The sequence below is a fragment of the Miniopterus natalensis genome, chromosome 7, assembly GCF_054644295.1.
Source record: "Miniopterus natalensis isolate mMinNat1 chromosome 7, mMinNat1.hap1, whole genome shotgun sequence".
Lineage (NCBI taxonomy): Eukaryota > Metazoa > Chordata > Mammalia > Chiroptera > Miniopteridae > Miniopterus > Miniopterus natalensis.
This window is the reverse complement of record NC_142087.1, coordinates 23,388,821-23,405,819: the sequence shown is the minus strand read 5'-3', so window position 1 is coordinate 23,405,819 and position 16,999 is coordinate 23,388,821. Positions and strand designations below refer to the sequence as shown.

Genomic DNA, 16,999 nt, shown 5'->3' with positions numbered 1-16,999 from the left:
CCCAAGAAACAGAAGATTCTCGAGTTTGTCTTGCTGTGGACTTCTTAGCTATAACATGTCCAAGTGGTGAGACACAAGTCTGCCCTCTGGTGTGATGATGAGGCAGATTCTGTGACATGGTTCCCAGAGGCACAACCCGCTGAGTGAGCTCCCTGGTACTTGCATCCCAGGGGACACCACAGAGAGTGCTTTGTCCAGGTCTCCACCCAAAGTCAGCGGACCTCACCCCCAAGGTCACAGGTTGCTTCCTGCCTTGTGCACACAAAAACCAAGTACTCAAACAACAGTTCCTGTTCTCCAGAACTTTCCACGTTGTTGACTTATGTCAGCTACTCTAACAGGACTTGCATAGTGAGACTCAAGAGCAGTGTCCACCCTCAACGACAAACCAACTATGTTACCTGTCACTCCATCTAGGACATATGCTTGCTTCCTGTTTGGTTGCATGAGAGGACGTCAGTCCCGCCGAAGCTTGGCCGGCTCGCCGGCTGCATCTAACCGCCTCACTGGGCCTTGAGCTCACCTCGGCTCAGTCCTCGGGAGAAGCTTGTTTAGAGAAAGAGAATTAGAGGGGATTGCCTAAAGGACATGCAGTCCTTCTGTTCTTCTTAGAACCCCCGACGTTTATCTATCCCTGGATTCAGCAGGACATCAGAAAAGGGATTCCTGGCTGCCACCCTGACCCCTGTGGGCCAGCCTCCTCTGCGTGGTGTGGTGGCACTCAGCCCTACAGAGCTCGCTGTTGTACAGGAAATCCACGGCACCTGGTACCTGCTGTATCCGGAGCCCTACGAAAGACATGGCTCCTGGCCTCGGGGCTGGGCACCCGGGTGCTTGTGATCCTGTGATCAGCATGAACCACCTCATCGTGGCCGCTGAGAAGCTGACGGGGCAGCAGTCTGCCTGGCGCAGCACTCAGGCTGGATGTTAACCTCCTGCCAGTCCTCACCTGACTTTGTGACCTCTTAATTTACCTTTTCCTTACTGCCTCACGTTAGGCTGTTGGATTATCTGACTTTTTGTACGCTCTTCAGATCCCTTAAGGAATAAGTTGGAGGTATAAACGTCAACCAGGTATCCGTAGTTGCTCTGATGTTCAGAGGGCAAAATGTATGTAAGTTATTAGTTTTCATAGAACTGGAATGCGACCGATACAGTTGGCATTAAAACCACTACTGTTGTTGGGGGCTGGGTGGAGGTGGACAGGGGGGTGGAAGTGGGGGCATCTGTCATAGTGTCAATAGCAAGAACACGCTGCTCTTCTGAACATGCCTGAACGGAGTCCTGCGCTGTCAGGGCCTTGGCCGCCTTGCTCACTGTATCTCCATAGCACGTAGAGATGCTCAGTAAACGTCCCCTGAGCCATCTGAACCACCGGGACCTCTGGGCACCTAGAGGTGGCCACCGTCGCGGTCTGTGGATGCTCAGAAGCAGAGAAGCCGTGACGTGAAGCTCTGGTATTGCCTCCACCTTTGTCATGCGTGGGGGACACAGCCGGCACCTCTAACGCTCTCCTGTCTCCCTCTCTGCAGACTCACATTTCCAGACTCCCTCCGGGTGCGGTGGCAGGACAGTCGGTGGCAATCGAAGGTGGGGTTTGCCGCTTGGAGAGCCCGGTGAACTGAACCTTCAGGCTGAGATGAGGCGCCTGAGGGCATTTCAGAGCCTGCGCTTTCCCGTGCTTTTAACAAGTTGGATGTTCTGCCGTCTTCATTTTATGATTCCTCCTGCAGCCTCGTGCGCCGGCGACGCGAGTGCTGCTGCAGTCAGTGCTCAGTGACGTGCGGGCCTTGGTGGGCGGGCGGACTGGGTGGCGGGGTGTGCGTGTGCGCCTGTGGGCACGTGCGTGCGCGCGTGCAGCGTGTGTGCTTGCTTCTCCCTGATGAACTAGAAACTCCTCCGTATTGTGTAACCTAAGACCAGGAATGAGTCAATCATCTTTACAAAACGTGTGCTTTAACTGTTTACAAGTCAAACCTAAAGTTGCAGGAAACGTTTTTTTATTTCGTAAAGAGGCACCGGCTGTCGCTGATGTAATGTGTCTGAACTGGAGAGTAAGTCTGCTTGTTTAAACGCTTTGACAGTGGTAGTGCTCCATTTAATAACAGTAATAAGTGATAAAGTGTTTTTATTTGTTAACCAGTTTAAGTGGATCCTGTGGTAACTTAAACTGTTAATCTCATCCCTCATGTGGGGCATTTTTCTTTAACAAAGAATGGTTTCAGTGAAACAATCTAGCAGAGAATCAAGGTCAGAGCCTTTTTAAATAATAGTCTTATTGATAAAGTTTGTACTTCTTTCCTCAAGCCTTTCTAAACTTAATACTGCATCGCTTCGAGCTGTATGTGCTGTTTTATGAAAGGATAGTAAAGGAAGCATACAGCAGTGCACAGTCCTTAATTTGTGTATAATGGAATGTTATTTACAATGTAACACTGTAAATAAGAAAGCGAAATTTATGGGAAAATTCAATATTATCTTTGTTTCTTGTTTAAATATATTTTTAAGGTAAAGGCACAAAAATAAAAGAAGCATATTACTGGGTATAGTGTGTGACTCCTCTTCTCAGACTAATAAATTATCTTTTGAGTCCTAGATTGGCGAGCCGTTTTTTATTTTGTTTGTAGAAAGTTTCTTCTTCCGGAAATGGTACCATGAGCCTTCTTGCTGGAACCCCGATTGCTCAAAACCCAGTCTTATGTGTGTGCAGTTAGGGGGGACACTAGCAAGGTAAAAGCTGAACTTAGTACGTGATTGGATGGTCAATACAGAAAGCCCTCACATTTCCGTGCCGATTTGATAAAAATAACAAAGGGAAGGAATAAGAACACTTTGAAAAATTGCAGTGGCAGTTGAAAACTCAGTGGCTGCAGTTGATAAATTGCTTCTAAATGTTATACTTAGTGATTCTGGAGCCACATAAGAGAAGCAAGACTTTCCTTTTGGTTTCCCACGTGAGAGTGGCCATCAAGGAGATACTAAAGACAGCCTTGCGGGGGGAGGAAGTTCCCTGCACCATGTAATCATGGCTCTGGGCGGTAACTGATAAAGGCCCAGATGAAATTATACACTTGACATCGACGTATGGCCAGATTATAAAGGAAAGACAACCGAAACGGAGTGGGTGCAAACCCGAATGATTCGGGAGTCGCCGGCTTGGACTCCTCGCGCAGGCAATTACACTTGTCTCGCCGAGTTCCCTAGACAGGCCGGTGCCGCGGCACCCCCTCCTTCGTAATGAGGCTGAGGGCCGAGTGAGAGATGGGCTGGCTGGTGGGGAGCCTTCGGCTTCAAAAGCTTCCAAAGACCTGTTACCTGGTGGCAGAGTTTTTTCAGGAACTGGACTGGATCACGTAAAACTATCAGGACACTTCGGAGTCTGAAAATCATCTGACCTACTTCACCAGGAATGCCGTGTCTTTCATCTCCCTTCGACTTTATTCCGTTCATATTTAAAAGTTTGGGCTTGTTAAAGACCGCTTTTGTGAAGATTTTAAAAACTGGTCACCATAAAGGAGCCCGGCTCCATAGCAGTTGTTAAGACTATTCTCCAGTGTCTTTTTCATTTTATTTTTTAAATTTAAGGGATATTGTGAAGCCAGGGCGGAGGAAAAAAGTGATATTCAGAATCACGAGGCAAAAACGTAATGGGTAGTGTAATTTCCTTCATTATAAAAATCAGATGTGAAAGAGCAGACACTGTAACCAGAGGATACTGGCAAATGTAAAATCAACTTCGTTTCACACAAAAGTAGGAAAGGTAGAAGCAGATAAGAAAATAACCTCGTGTCCTCCTCTGGCTTATGTTACCAGGGCTCTGAAGCTGCATTTCAAGGTGCCCACTTTTAATGTGGAGAGTCTTACCTCTGTGCCCGTATTCTATTTCTTTTTAAGTCCTGAGCAGTGGATGTTTGGTTCTCTTGAGTATAGTTAAGTCTGTGCTGGATCCCTCAAGGTCATCATCATGATCCTGCTGTGGGCTTGGAAACGGGTGTCATCCCGGCTTGGTGAGGAGGCGGAGGGAACCCGCGTGCCCCAGCTGACCGACAACGCAGGTGGCAGCCTTGTCTAGGCTGTGCCCCCCTCTCTTGTCAGCTCTGCCACCTCTCCTGCCTCCTACGTGTCCGCCTCCGGCAGGCCATGCCTCATCTTTTAACTGCCACTTCTAAATGTGAACTTGAGCTCGGATGTCGGTGTCAGAATTCTGTACCAAGTCCGTTTAAACAAATCCTAAATGCTAGCCTGTGAGCAGAATGGAAGAGTTTTCATTCACGGACATGGGGACGTTTCTCTGGGCTGCTCAAAGCCTTTTGTGCCTAATCCCTGGTTTTCTCCCGCATGTGAGAGGGGTGGTTGCTCGGCTTTGCAGCATTGGGCGGAGGGTGTGAGTTAGGGATGGGGGGCTGAGGAAGGGGAGATTTAGACAAGCCCTGGAATTATTCTTGAGTCTTGAGATTGTACAGAATATTTTTCTAATCTGGTCATTATTATTATAAAAGTAATCCATGCTTATAAGAAACCAGCAAATAAGGAAAAGAAAGAAAAAAGTGACGTCATAACCCCACTTCCCTAAAGACAGCAGTTAGCAACACTGGAGCTTGTATTCTGATAGAGTCTTTATGCGTAAATTTTCTATGTGTTTTTTTAACACAAAAATGGGGTTATAGTGAATCCTCAGAGGGTTCTACATAACCTGCAGTTTTCCGCTTAATAATATCCTGGAAAGATGTCCAGGACTATAGGGCTAGATAATTCCTCACTTACCTCTTCCCCATACAATGCTTGTTCCACTAATGCTATAGAATACATACGTTTTATCCTAAAACTGTTGAGAAAATCCATCACAGTCCTGACAGTACAGCCAGCACCCATTTTTTCAGGCCACAGGTTCACACAGTGAGCACTGAGGAAGGTCTGAGCCACTGAAAGCCAGCTCGGCAGGTGCCCTGCAGCAGACCCTGGTCATTGCCTTGCGGGCCTGTGTTTCAGGGGGCCCCAGACAACTTTTAGTGGCTGATATCTGCACCTCTGTGCCTGATGGCCTTTTCTGGCCACAGCAAACCCAGAGTACCATGGAATCAGCACTCCCCAGAGGCAGCTCTCAGCAAGTGATAGAGGCTGGTGCATAAAAATATCACTCTGCTCTGGCCCGTGTGGCTCAGTGGTTGGGCGTCGGCCTGAGCACCAAAGTGGTCAAGGGCATATCCCTGGGTTGTGGGTTTGATTCCTAGCCCCCATCAGGGTGGGTGCACAAGGCAGCCAATCGATGTGTCTCTCTCACATCGATGTTTCTCCCTCTTTCACTCTCTCCCTCTCCCTCTATCCCTCCCACTCTCTCTCTAAAAATCAATGGGAAAAATATCCTTGGGCAAGGATTATAAAAAAAAAAACCACTGCAACCCAAACAAAATATGGCTTCCTTGCTCCTTGGGTGAGAACATTCTGAGGCATGTTTTTCATACTGTTTTTGAGAGATTTCCCTCAGGAATTGAGCTTTAGTTACCTGCTGTGGTAGCTGACTTATTAATACACCTTGTATTAACGTTTCCCCCTTCCCTATGCCCTTCTCAATCCCCCTACCTGTGTTTCCTGCAGTCATTTACCAAACGAACCTGCACTTCACTCCTTGTTTCAGGGTTGCTGCTGGGGGTCTTGAAACTAAGAATCTTTCTATGTGTTCTTGGCCACAAAGCCATGGTGGGCCTTTGTATCTCCCTGCAGAGGGGGGACCCGTCCTTCTGCCTGTGTACCCCACTGGGCCAGTCTTTCTTCCTGCCTTGTGTTCCTGATGAACCATTTTCACCTGTAACATCTGATGAACATTCTCCAAGTGAAAAAGGTGGATGTGTCACAAAAGTGGGGTTGACAGCTAAGTCAGTATTGACAGGCATGAGACTGCTGGAGACAAGCAAACACCCTTAGGAAGGTAGTGAATATACAGCTGGACAGCAGCAGTCCACCAAGGATTGATAGGCACCTTAGAGGAAATGCCCTGGAATTGTGGGAGTTGGAAGAAACCATAGCCAAAGGTGTGTTATTACTAAGAGATTTCAAGAGCTCAGAGCAGTGGTTGCCATTGATCCCACGTCATGAACAGATACATCCTGGTGACGGTGTCCTGAATGTCATCTCTCGGGCCTGGATATCCAGAACATAATTTTATGTTTCAAAATTTTTAATGCCTCCCAACATCTTTTTTTTGAAACAAAATATTAAGTCAAACACATCAACTTTGTTCTGACATAAATCCTGTAATTGCTCAAAATTTATGAATCCCTTTGTGCTAGAAGCACAGTGTCTTTGTCCAACTTAGGGTTGTGGAGCTGAGGCATGGGGTAGAGGACCTGCAAAAAGGTTATGAGTGGAAGGAGATCCTCCCTCCCAGGAACACTGGCCCAAGGAAAGGTCGAATACAGAAGAAATGAGCTTTTGTGTGATTAATTTGTTTTACCTTACCTGTATTCTAACCCTTCAATTACTCAGGGGAAGGAGGTGTGGGTGGATGAATGTAGCTAGCTACAGGTGGGGACGAGTGAGCGAGAGGTTGACAAACATAATCCTTTTACATTAATATTTGTTCTGGGATGATAAGAATTCTTAAGGAATATACTGCTTTTCCTCAACACTGAATTTGGGTTCAGGTTCACGAGGTATTAGCCCAGATGTCTATCATCAGGGGCCCACAGGCTGACCAAACTGACCAGGCGGTGTTTCTTTCCCCACATGCCACGTCTCTGAAGTGTACGGCCACAGGAAGGATTACATCGAAAACTGGCAAGGGCCTCCCTCCAAGGCTGTGTACTCAGCTTCCGGAGGCCCGTCAGCCAAGCCCAAGGTGGTTCTTTGTGACCAGTTGTGGAAAGTGGGAGGGAAAGCAGCACGGGGGGGTTTCTCCCGTACGTGGCAGAGTCTCCGGGGTCCTGAAACCACAGTGGCAAGCCTGAGAAACTGGACTAGGGTTTCTCTTCCTTGAGCTGCCACAAGGATCCCACTGATTGTCAACAGAGTTCCAAAAGCTGGAAAGAAAAAAAATCTAAATTCCTTTAGCCTCTGCTGTTGCTATTACGTTGGAGATCCAAAGAGTTTCTCCTACAGTGCCCTTTCCTGGCCTTAGAAAATCAGCCATGCTTAAGAAATAGAAGACCTCCTTCTAATATATTCAGAAAAACATTGTTCTTTTCCATTTAGCAGCAGTAAGATTTTAACCTGTCCAGCCAAGTTTTTCCCTCAAACCTGCTAACCAGCAGTCTCCTCCATTTGCTTAATGGTAACTCCATTCTTCTGGGTGCTGAAGCCAAAATTCCTGAGGTCATTTTTTTAGGCATCTGCTGCTGTACAACAAATGGCCCCAGACCGTAGGAGCTTAAACAGCTATTCTACGGCCTTATACAGTGGTTTATCTGCTGCCCTCCCCGGCCGCCCTGTGCCGCATGCAGCTGAAGGGACAGCTGGGCGCTGGGCTGGTTGAGCTGCTCCCTTTTTCCACGCAGGCTCGGGGCCCTCTGCACATGGCCTTTCTCCATGGTCTTTCCGTGCCACCGCTCCCACTGGACATAGCGGCCCACGGTGCCCAGGAACACAAAAGCAGATGCTGTCATGTCTTCGTAAAGTTTAGGTCCACAACTGGCCCAGCATCACTTTTGCCACATTTATTGCTTAAGTCAAGTCACCTGGCTTCACCCAGATTCAAAAGGCGGGACTGCAAAAGGGCATGAGCACAGAGTTAGGACTCATTGGGGGCCACCAACCTGATATCCTTGAATCTACTTTTGTCCTGTTTTACAACCAGTTCATCCACAAATGCTGTCAGCCCTCCTTTAAGATTATCCTAAATCCCACCACTTTTCACCATTGTCTCCTACCTGAGTTATCAAAACAGTGTCCTTACTGGCCTCCGTGTTCATTCTTGCCCCACAGTTACTTGGGGACCCAGGAGGCAGATGGAGTCTGAGCAGGGTGCTCCTCTGCTCAAACCTGCCAGTGCGCCTTGCCCCAGAGCCTTACAGACCCTGGGACCTGTTCCCTGTCGTTCCCTCACTCACTCTGCTCCAGCCATCCTGACCTTGCTGTTCTTCGAGCATCCCAGACATCTTCCCGTCTCAGAGCCACCGCGCTTCCCAGAGGCACCTGCATGGCTTGCTCTTCTCGCATCTTCTTCAACTCTTTGCCCACGTGTTACCTTCTCAAAGGGCACCCTCCTCACTACGTCTTCCCTCCCCCACACTGCATGTCCCCTTTCTGCCTTTTTCCCACTTGGCACTTACCACTTTCTAATCTACCATATAACTGACATATTTGTTTGGTTTATGTGTCTTCTTCCATTTGAAAGTAGACTCCTTGAATTTGTGTGTCATTCATGTTATACCTCCAGCACCTAGAACAGTTCCTGGCACATAGTAGGTCCTCAGTAAATATTTGTTGCATGAATAAATAAAGGTTTTTCATGGTGGCATGGAAGAGACAGTGTGGAGCAGTGTATTAGCTTTCTGTTGCTGCCGTAACAAATTATCACAAACTCAGTAGCTTAAAATAACACAAGTTTATTATCTCACAATTCTGTTAGCCAGAAGTCCTTGGCTTGTTTCTCTGCTTCAGCTCCTGCAAGGCCAAAATCCAGGTGTTGGCAGGGCTTCATTCTTTTTGTGAGGTTCTAGGGGAGAATTTGTTTCCAGGTCATTCAGGTTGTTGGCAAAATTTAGGACCCTGAGATTTTAAGAATGAGATCCTCCCATGGCTCTTGGCTGGGGGAAAGTAGATATAGCAAACCTACACATAAATACTTGCTCTCCTTATCTCAGCTTCTTTAATTGACATAAAATAATGGTGTATTGTCTCATTCATAACATCTGTAACGTATGACAATAGTAGCACTAAACGGGAGGATAGTGAATAGAGCCGTACAGGAGCAGCATTTCTATTTCTTGCAGGAATTGTGTTAGTATAAATCTAACGTTGGTTCTGATACAGTAAGATACAAATGGTCAGCCCTAGAGTAACCGCTAACAAAATAATGAAATAAATAGCGAAAAAATCATTAAAGGAATTAAATTGCGCTAGAAATATTCACTTAATGCAAAATAAAGCAGAAAAGGAGGAATAGAGGAACAAAATAGAAATAGAACATAAACATGAGACATCTAGAAAACAAAAAAATTAAACAGCTGATACAAATCTAACTGTATTAATAATGACATTGGAGGTTGTATAACGCAGGGTTCTCCAGATAAATAGAACCAGTAGGATGGGTGTGTGTGTGTGCGCGTATGTGTGTAGATATGATTTTTTTAATAAGGAATTGGCTCACATAATTATTGAACCTGGAAAATCCAAATCTTCAGTAGACTTGAGAGCCAGAAGACCCAATTATGCAATAGCCTGAGGGCCAGCAGCTTGGAGACCCAGGAGAGTCAAGGGTACATATGAAGTCTGAAGAAGGTCTCCTAGAGAACTCCCTCTTGCTAAGCAAGGCTGGTATTTTTGTTTTATTTAGGATTTCTACTGATTGAACGAGGTCTACCCACATCGTGGTGGGCAACCTCTTTACTCAGTGTTCACTAATTTAAATGTTAATCTCATCCAAAATATCCTCCAAGTTGACACATGAAATTAACCATTACAGATGTGAATGGATTAAACCACCCAATCAAAAGGCCAAGATTGTCAACTGGATGAAAAAGTAAACTCCAATTACATGTGGTCAATAGGAGACACAATTTAGGTTTAAATGTACAAATAGGTTGAAAATAAAAGGATGGAACAAGATATATCATGGAAACAGCAACCATAAGAAAAGTGGAGTGGCTATACTAATATCAGGCAAATAGAATTAAAAACACAATATATTACTAGAGATAAAGGGGCACTTTATAGTGATAAAAGAATCAATCCATCAGGGTTTTATAACAATTATAAACATATGCATGTAACAGTGCTGCCCCAAAATACATGAAGCAAAGGCTGACACTATTGAGGGGAGAAATAAACAATTCAACAATAATAGAGGCTTCAATACCCCACTTTAAGTATTGGATAGAACAAATAGGCAGAAGACCAATAAGGAGATAAAAGACTTGAATAACACTATACATAAGTTATACCTAAAGAACACTCTACCCAACAACTGCAGAATACACATCTTAAGTGGACGTGAAGCATTCACCAGGATGGATCTCATGCTAGGCCACAACACGAACCTCAATAAAATTTAAAAGCTTGAAGTCGTACAAAGTGTGTTCTCTGATCACAAGAGTAAAATTAGAAATTACTAGCTGAAATAAATTGGGAAAATTCAACTATCTGTGGAAGTTAAATGTTGTGCTATTAAATAACCAATGAGTCAAAGAGAAAAGCACAGAAAATGTAGAAAATACTACTTGGAAATGAGGTAAAACTTATGGGATGCAGCTAAAGCAGTGCTTAGAGGGAAATTTGCAGCTGTAAGTGCCTACATTAAAAAAGAAGAGAGATCTCAAAATCAACAACTAACATTCCACTTTACAATACTGGAAAAAGAAGAGCAAACTAAACCCAAAGCAAGTAGAGGAAGAAAATAGCAAGAATTAATTAGAAACTAGAAAGACAGGAGAGAAAATCAATAAAACCAAAGTTGACTCTTCCAAAAGATTAAAAAAATTGATAGATTGTTAGCAAGACAGACCAAGAAGAGAGAGAGAGAAGACTCAATAAAACCATAAACAAAAGAGGCAATACTTCTGAATTTACAGAAATAAGTGTATAAAGAGAATACCATGAATAAGTCAGATAGCTCAGATGACATGGACAAATTCCTAGAAAGGTATAAACTACAACTGAATCAAAAAAGGAAGGAAGGGAGGGAGGGAGGGAGGGAGGGAGGGAGGGAGGGAGGGAGGAAGGAAGGAAGGAAGGAAGGAAGGAAGGAAGGAAGGAAGGAAGGAAGGAAAAGAAAGAGAAAGAAAGAATCTGAATAGACCTACAAGGAGAGATTAAATTAGTAATCAAAAAACTTCTTAGGGCCTGACCGGTGTGACTCAGTTGGCTGAGCGTCATCCCGGCACCGAAAGGTCACTGGTTCAATTCCCAGTCAGGGCACATACCCAGGTTGTGGGCTCGATCCCTGGCTGGGGCCTGGATCCCCGGTTGGGGGCTGATCCATGGTTGTGGTGCATGTGGGAAGCAACTGATCAGTGTTTCTCTTTCTCTCCCTCTACCTTTCTCTCAAAAAAATAAATAAAAACATATTAAAAAAACCTTCTTAGGAAGAAAGTCCAAGTACTAGATGACTATATTGGTTAATTGTACCAAACTTTTATATAAAAGTTAATACTAATAATTCACAAACTTTTCCAAGAAATAGAAGAGGCGGGACACTTCCCAACTTATTCTATCAGGAGCAGCCACTTCAGAATAGTCAGGTAGTTCCTCAGTTAAATATTGAAGGTTTTTTTCCCTCCTAGGTGTATACCAAGGAAAAATTAAAACATGTCCACACAAAAATTTATACAGGAATGTTTACAGCAGCATTATTCATAATACCCAAAAAGTTGAAACAACCCTAAGGTACAGCAACTGATAAATAAACAAAATATAGCATATCCATATAATGGAATATTTTTGATGATAAAAAGTAATAAAATACTGATAAATATTACAACATGGATGAACTTTGAAAACATTGCTACGTGAAAGAGGCCAGTCACAAAGGACCACATGTTGTATGAGTCCATCTTTTTGAAATTTCTAGGATAGGTAAATCTGTAGAGATAGAACATAGGTTAGTGGCTTCCTGGGACTGGAAGGGGTGGGTGAGGCTATAGTTGAGGGGTAATAAATAAAGTGTGTGTGTGGGTTTTTAGGGTTAATGAAGATGTGCTTACATTGATTGTGGTTCCACATGCACAACTCTGACACGGTAAAAGCCATTGAGGTGTACACTTTAAACCGGTGAATTGTGTGACATGTGAGTTATATCTCAATAAAGTTAAGATGTAGAAAATAATTTAGGAATAAGTATTGGAATTGAATACCATGTTCTATCAGATTCTTTACTTTTCCTGGGTGATCATTCCCAATTTTTCCAAACATTTTTTTTTTTTGGTGTATTTTAAAGTAATGCAACTTAAAAATGTACAGACAAAGGCAGAGTCTGTAAACACTGTGCTCACCTCTTCCCATGACCACATCAAAGTGAAAACTAAGCTACAGAAAAACCATTATTGAGAGCTGCCTGAAATCTAGCTGAACAAGAACTATAACTAAAGATATTCAGAAGCAGTCACGTAGGAGGGGTGGAGACTCGGACAAACAAGCTGGCCCCACATCCAAGGTGTGGCAGATAAGGAGAGGGATATCTCAGCCTCGGAGGCCCCCCGGAGCAAGGGGTCCCAGCCCCAGCCCGGCCTCCCCGGCCCAGAGCACCAGCGCCAGGCAAAGAAGCCCTCACACCTGCCGGCCGTGGAAACCAGTGGGGACCGTGGCTGAGCGGGGCTGCGGCAGCTCCAGGCGTTTTTCTCAAGGGCCCACATGGATTTGCTCGCTGATGTACTCACTCGCTCTGACCTCCAGCACTGAACAGCAGGCAGCTCAAAAGGCGCCTGGGACGTACTGGGAATAGCGTCGTCTGGCTTCAGGGGAGGGCTGGAAAGGCAGCTCTTTCTGCCATTTTGTTCCTGTGTTGAGCCCTCACCCCACAAAGCCTGCAGGTACAGGTTGGCCCCAAGTCTGAGTCTCTATCAACCCCACTCTGGTGATTCCCTGAGACTCCCCCCTGGGGGCCAACTAAGCCGAATCCAGTAGCTTTTTCATACAAATGGCCTGTCTCAGCTTGTGCTGTAGTCTTTAAAAAGTTTATGATATCTCATTTGCTTCTCCCAGAAGCATCCCTTAGATAAGAATTTGAGTGCAAGGACTTTATTTGGGAGGCACAGGAAACACTGATAGTGGAAAAATCAGATTGGAAGGGAAGCCAGGCAATAAAGGTGGCTTTAGCAATAAGTTACCACTGTGGGAAACTGGAAATACCAAAGGGAAATTCTGAGAAATGGTGCAAACACAAGCCTGCTCCAGAGCTGCAAGAATAGGGATATTTATACACCAACTCTTGAGAATCACGAGTTGAGGGCTGCTCCAAGTGTTAATTTCCTGGCTCTTCTGACCTGCCACAGCAGGGAAGTCTTCTATGGTTCTGGAGAGAACTCTCAGGCACAGAGATGCAGGTGTTGGTAGCTGGAAATCAGCTGGATCACATTGGAAATGGTAATGTCCAGGGATATGGAGGGGACTGGCAGCAAATGATACAGATGTGCAAAGAATGAACCTGTTGTCATCATTACTCTATTAGTCAGATGGCGCCTACCTGTCCCCTCCTCCAACCCATGTTCCCGAATATTTAACAGCCACCAGAGGCTAGCTTATAGTACATTACTAACCAGCTAGATCTGGAGATAGTCTAGCCCTAAGTTTCTCAAACTGGAGTTTGCAATCTCCTGTGAGTCTATAGGTGTCTCTGGAACCCATGAATTTAATAAATTTCGCAATTAAAAAATCCTTGAAGGATTCTCTCTTAAAGATTCTAATGAGGTCTTTAATAAACAGATGCTTATAGATCAAACCATATTCAGCAGTATGAACAAAGAAATATCTATTGCAGTTTGCTATCAGATTAGATGCTAACTCATTAATCTTAAATCATGCATCTTCCCCCAAATCAATAGTTATTCTCTGAATCCATTTTGATTCCCAAGCACTGCTTTCCCTAAACTCCTTAAAGTCATCAGGCACATTAAAGGATATCCAATTTCATTGGTCTAAGCTGAGTGATCGCAATTCATCAAGGCATGAAAAGTCTGTCCAGTCTTGTGGAATATCATTAAATGGTTCAAGGACGTTTCTAATCTTAATGACGGCCAAGGGGGAGCAACTATTATGATGATGAATGGGAATGAATATCTGGAGAAAGTTCAAGGCATGTTATACTTACAGAGACTAATACACATTGTTTATCTAAATCATCCAACTGATTAAAGAAACACACAAAGCCCAAGACAGTTAAAAGCAGAGAAGCAAATAGGGTTTGACCTACCCTGGTATATTTATCGCTGACCATGTCATGCGTGTAAAATGTATTGCTCCACCAAGATGCTGTGTATATAAATCGGGAGGGTCTTTTGAGGCTGATGTTGAGTAATATAGGCTGTCCAGTTTATTGCCTGGCTAAATATTTATGTAAAATGAGTTCATTGATGGCGGGGAAGCCTCCATAAAAGGAGCCTTTCAATGTTACTAACTGATTAGCTACAACGCCCAAGGCTTAGTAAGAGCTGGGAGGTGGTAACTTTGGTACTTCTGCTCCTAAAACCAACTTCTGAGATGCTCAATGTTTTTAATCCCTGACCTGAGTTAGACGTGTGTGTGTGTGTGTGTGTGTGTGTGTGTGCAGCCAAGACCAGTGCAGAGTCTGCAAGGAAAGGGAAAATACTTTTTGGTACACTTCTAGAAGAATGCTCTTTGGAGTCATTTCTTGTTGGGAGAACATGTCTGTTAAATGCACACTGTTCTTAGTACAGGGCAGTCAGTGCTGGATTAATGGGGAAGACTCATTTCATATAAAGGCCAGAGAATAAATCTCTTGTTCAGGGGACTTGTTTTTGGCTGACCTTTCCTTGGGCAGGAGGAGGAAAAGTCAACTGCATAGGTGGCTAGGAGGATGTTGGGCCATGGTCCAATGACTTAATCATAACAAGTCTCTTTTCAGTAGGTCTGGGAATGGTAGGTTGTTGGGCTGAACTAGTGCAGCCGTTGCTTCGGGATTGTTGAAAGGTAAACTGGAGTAGTAGAAGACTTAGAATTAAGACTTTCTTCACTCGGATTCTGAGACACCTCCTCCTTCTGGTTTTCCTTATAACTCCTTGGTTTCTCCTTCTCACTATCCTTTCATGGTTTCTTTTCTCTTACTGACCTCTGAACGTTGATGGTCTCAGGTCTTGGTTCTCAGCCCTCTCGTCTCCATAGATGTTCTTATTGAGTCTGATGGCTTTAAATATCATGCCTCCCAAATCTCCAGCCTGAACTTTACCTGAACTCTGACTACCAACTTGACATCGTCACTGTGACACCTAATAAAGCATTTCATAGTATGTCCAAAACAGAACGCTTAATCTCCGTCTCCCATCTCCTGGTCCAAGTTGGCTCCCTTCTCCCCGAATTCACGATTTCTATTGATGTTGTCCTCACTTACTCCATTACGTATATAAAATATCTAGAATTGTCTTCGGGTCCTCTCTTTTTCTAACCTCCACAAAATATATCCTGAACCCTCTAGTATGGGGAGCAGGCAGGTAGGACATCTGATGAACAGCAAACTACTTCCAGGTCACTTAAAGTTTATTTTATTTTTCAGTGTTTCAGTGCAGATATCAAATTGGGCCATCTCAGGGGTCAGGCATCTAAACTTCAAATCCTGGGTCTTTGTTTTTAAAACTCGGTGTTTCAATCCAGCTCTCTTAGGCCCATAAACAAGGGCCTGGGGCAAGCTGCTGTACAACAGGAGGACCTTTGCTATCTGTCCATCTTTGGTCATTGCAGGCAAAAAGACTTAAGGAGAACTGACAACACCAAATCAACATCTGCCCCTCCCCCAATGGCCATGGCACCATTTGTCTTATTCTCTTGGCATCTTTCCTTCCCTGAGGAGTTGTCTTCCCTTCCTCACCTCATTTCACTTCTCTATTCAGTGCTGTTGAGAAGATGTGGTCTGACCTCCACAAGCTCCCAGATCATTAATTTTATATTTCTTCATTTTTCATAATCAAACACTTTATAATAAAAAATGGAATTATTTATTTAAATGATGATGAAAAACATTTCTTTGTTATTATTGGAACTGCAAAGGTAATGTATTGATATACTACAAAGTTTTAAAAATACAGACAAGGTAAAATTTACTCTGATAAAATATAGCCACTTTGAGTATATAGTTCAATGACTTTTGACAAACATACACTCATATGTAACTACACCACAGTCAACATATCGCTCCAAACAGTTCCCTCATGCCCCTTTGCAGGCAACCCCCTTCTACTTCTGGCTCTAGGCAACCACTGATCTAGATTCTATCACTATAGATGAGTTTTGCCTTTTGTAGAATTTCATATAAATGAAATCATACAGTATATATTTATTTGTGTCTGGCTTTTTAAATGTGTTTGAGAGATGCATCCATGTTGATGCATGTAGCAGTAGCTAATCCATTTTCTCTGTTGTACAGTATTCCATTGAATGAATATACCACAATTCATTTGATCTATTCTATTGTTGATGATCACTGGGTTGTTTTCAGTGAGGGGTTATTAAGAATAGTGGTGGTAAGAATATTCATGTCGTAGTCTTTGTGTGGGTAAAGTTTTTATTTCTCTTGGGTAAATATCTAGGAGTGAAAATTCTGAGTTATATGGTATTTTAAATTTGTATAAGAACATAAGTATAAGAAATTGCCACGTTGTTTTCCAGGGGAGGTTGATCTTCCATTTTTGCCATGACTGCTTATCAGAGATTTAAAAAATTTCAGAGAAAAGGGAGTTTAACAATGAGAAACATGGATATGTTGCCTTTTCTCTTTGTTTCTCTTATTATTTGAAACACTTTTTTCGTTTTTGTGAAAGCGAAATAGAAGAAACAAAATAGTTTTCTGATCCTGAAAAGAAAGGAATTGAAGAGAATGCTAACGAATTCCTAGCCTAATAGGGCTGAATTTCCCTTCAGCCTGGAAGGTTTCATCTTCTGTTTTCAGATTCTTACCTGGAGGTTAGTCATTCCTCCTGTCTCAGCCCCAGTGACCTAATGCTTTGCAGATTTCTCCCAGTAGGCCTGTTAAATGTTTCTTTGGCACTGCATACCCTTCATTTATAGCACTTAGCACACTTTATAGTCATTTATATTTGCGGAATTAGCTTATTAGTGTCTTTCTCCCCTGCTTCATGGAGAGGAACCAAATCTCTTTATAGCCCCCTGGATACATTTGAAT

At 43.7% G+C, this 16,999-nt stretch overlaps 1 protein-coding gene across 4 annotated transcripts in view; it reads left to right on the top strand.

Moving 5' to 3' along the window:
• Window positions 1–16,999, top strand: part of TASP1 (taspase 1) — a 246,458-nt gene that overhangs the window by 157,477 nt on the left and 71,982 nt on the right. For 3 of the 4 annotated variants that reach the window (XM_087818871.1, XM_016212010.2, XM_087818872.1), the window contains one exon: window positions 1,533–2,826. The exons of the other annotated variant lie outside the window; for it this stretch is intronic. In XM_087818871.1, the coding sequence (XP_087674997.1) occupies window positions 1,533–1,625 (93 nt within the window). In that variant the 3' untranslated portion in view covers window positions 1,626–2,826. Of the gene's footprint in view, window positions 1–1,532; window positions 2,827–16,999 lie in introns of those variants that run through there. 4 annotated transcript variants of the gene reach the window in all.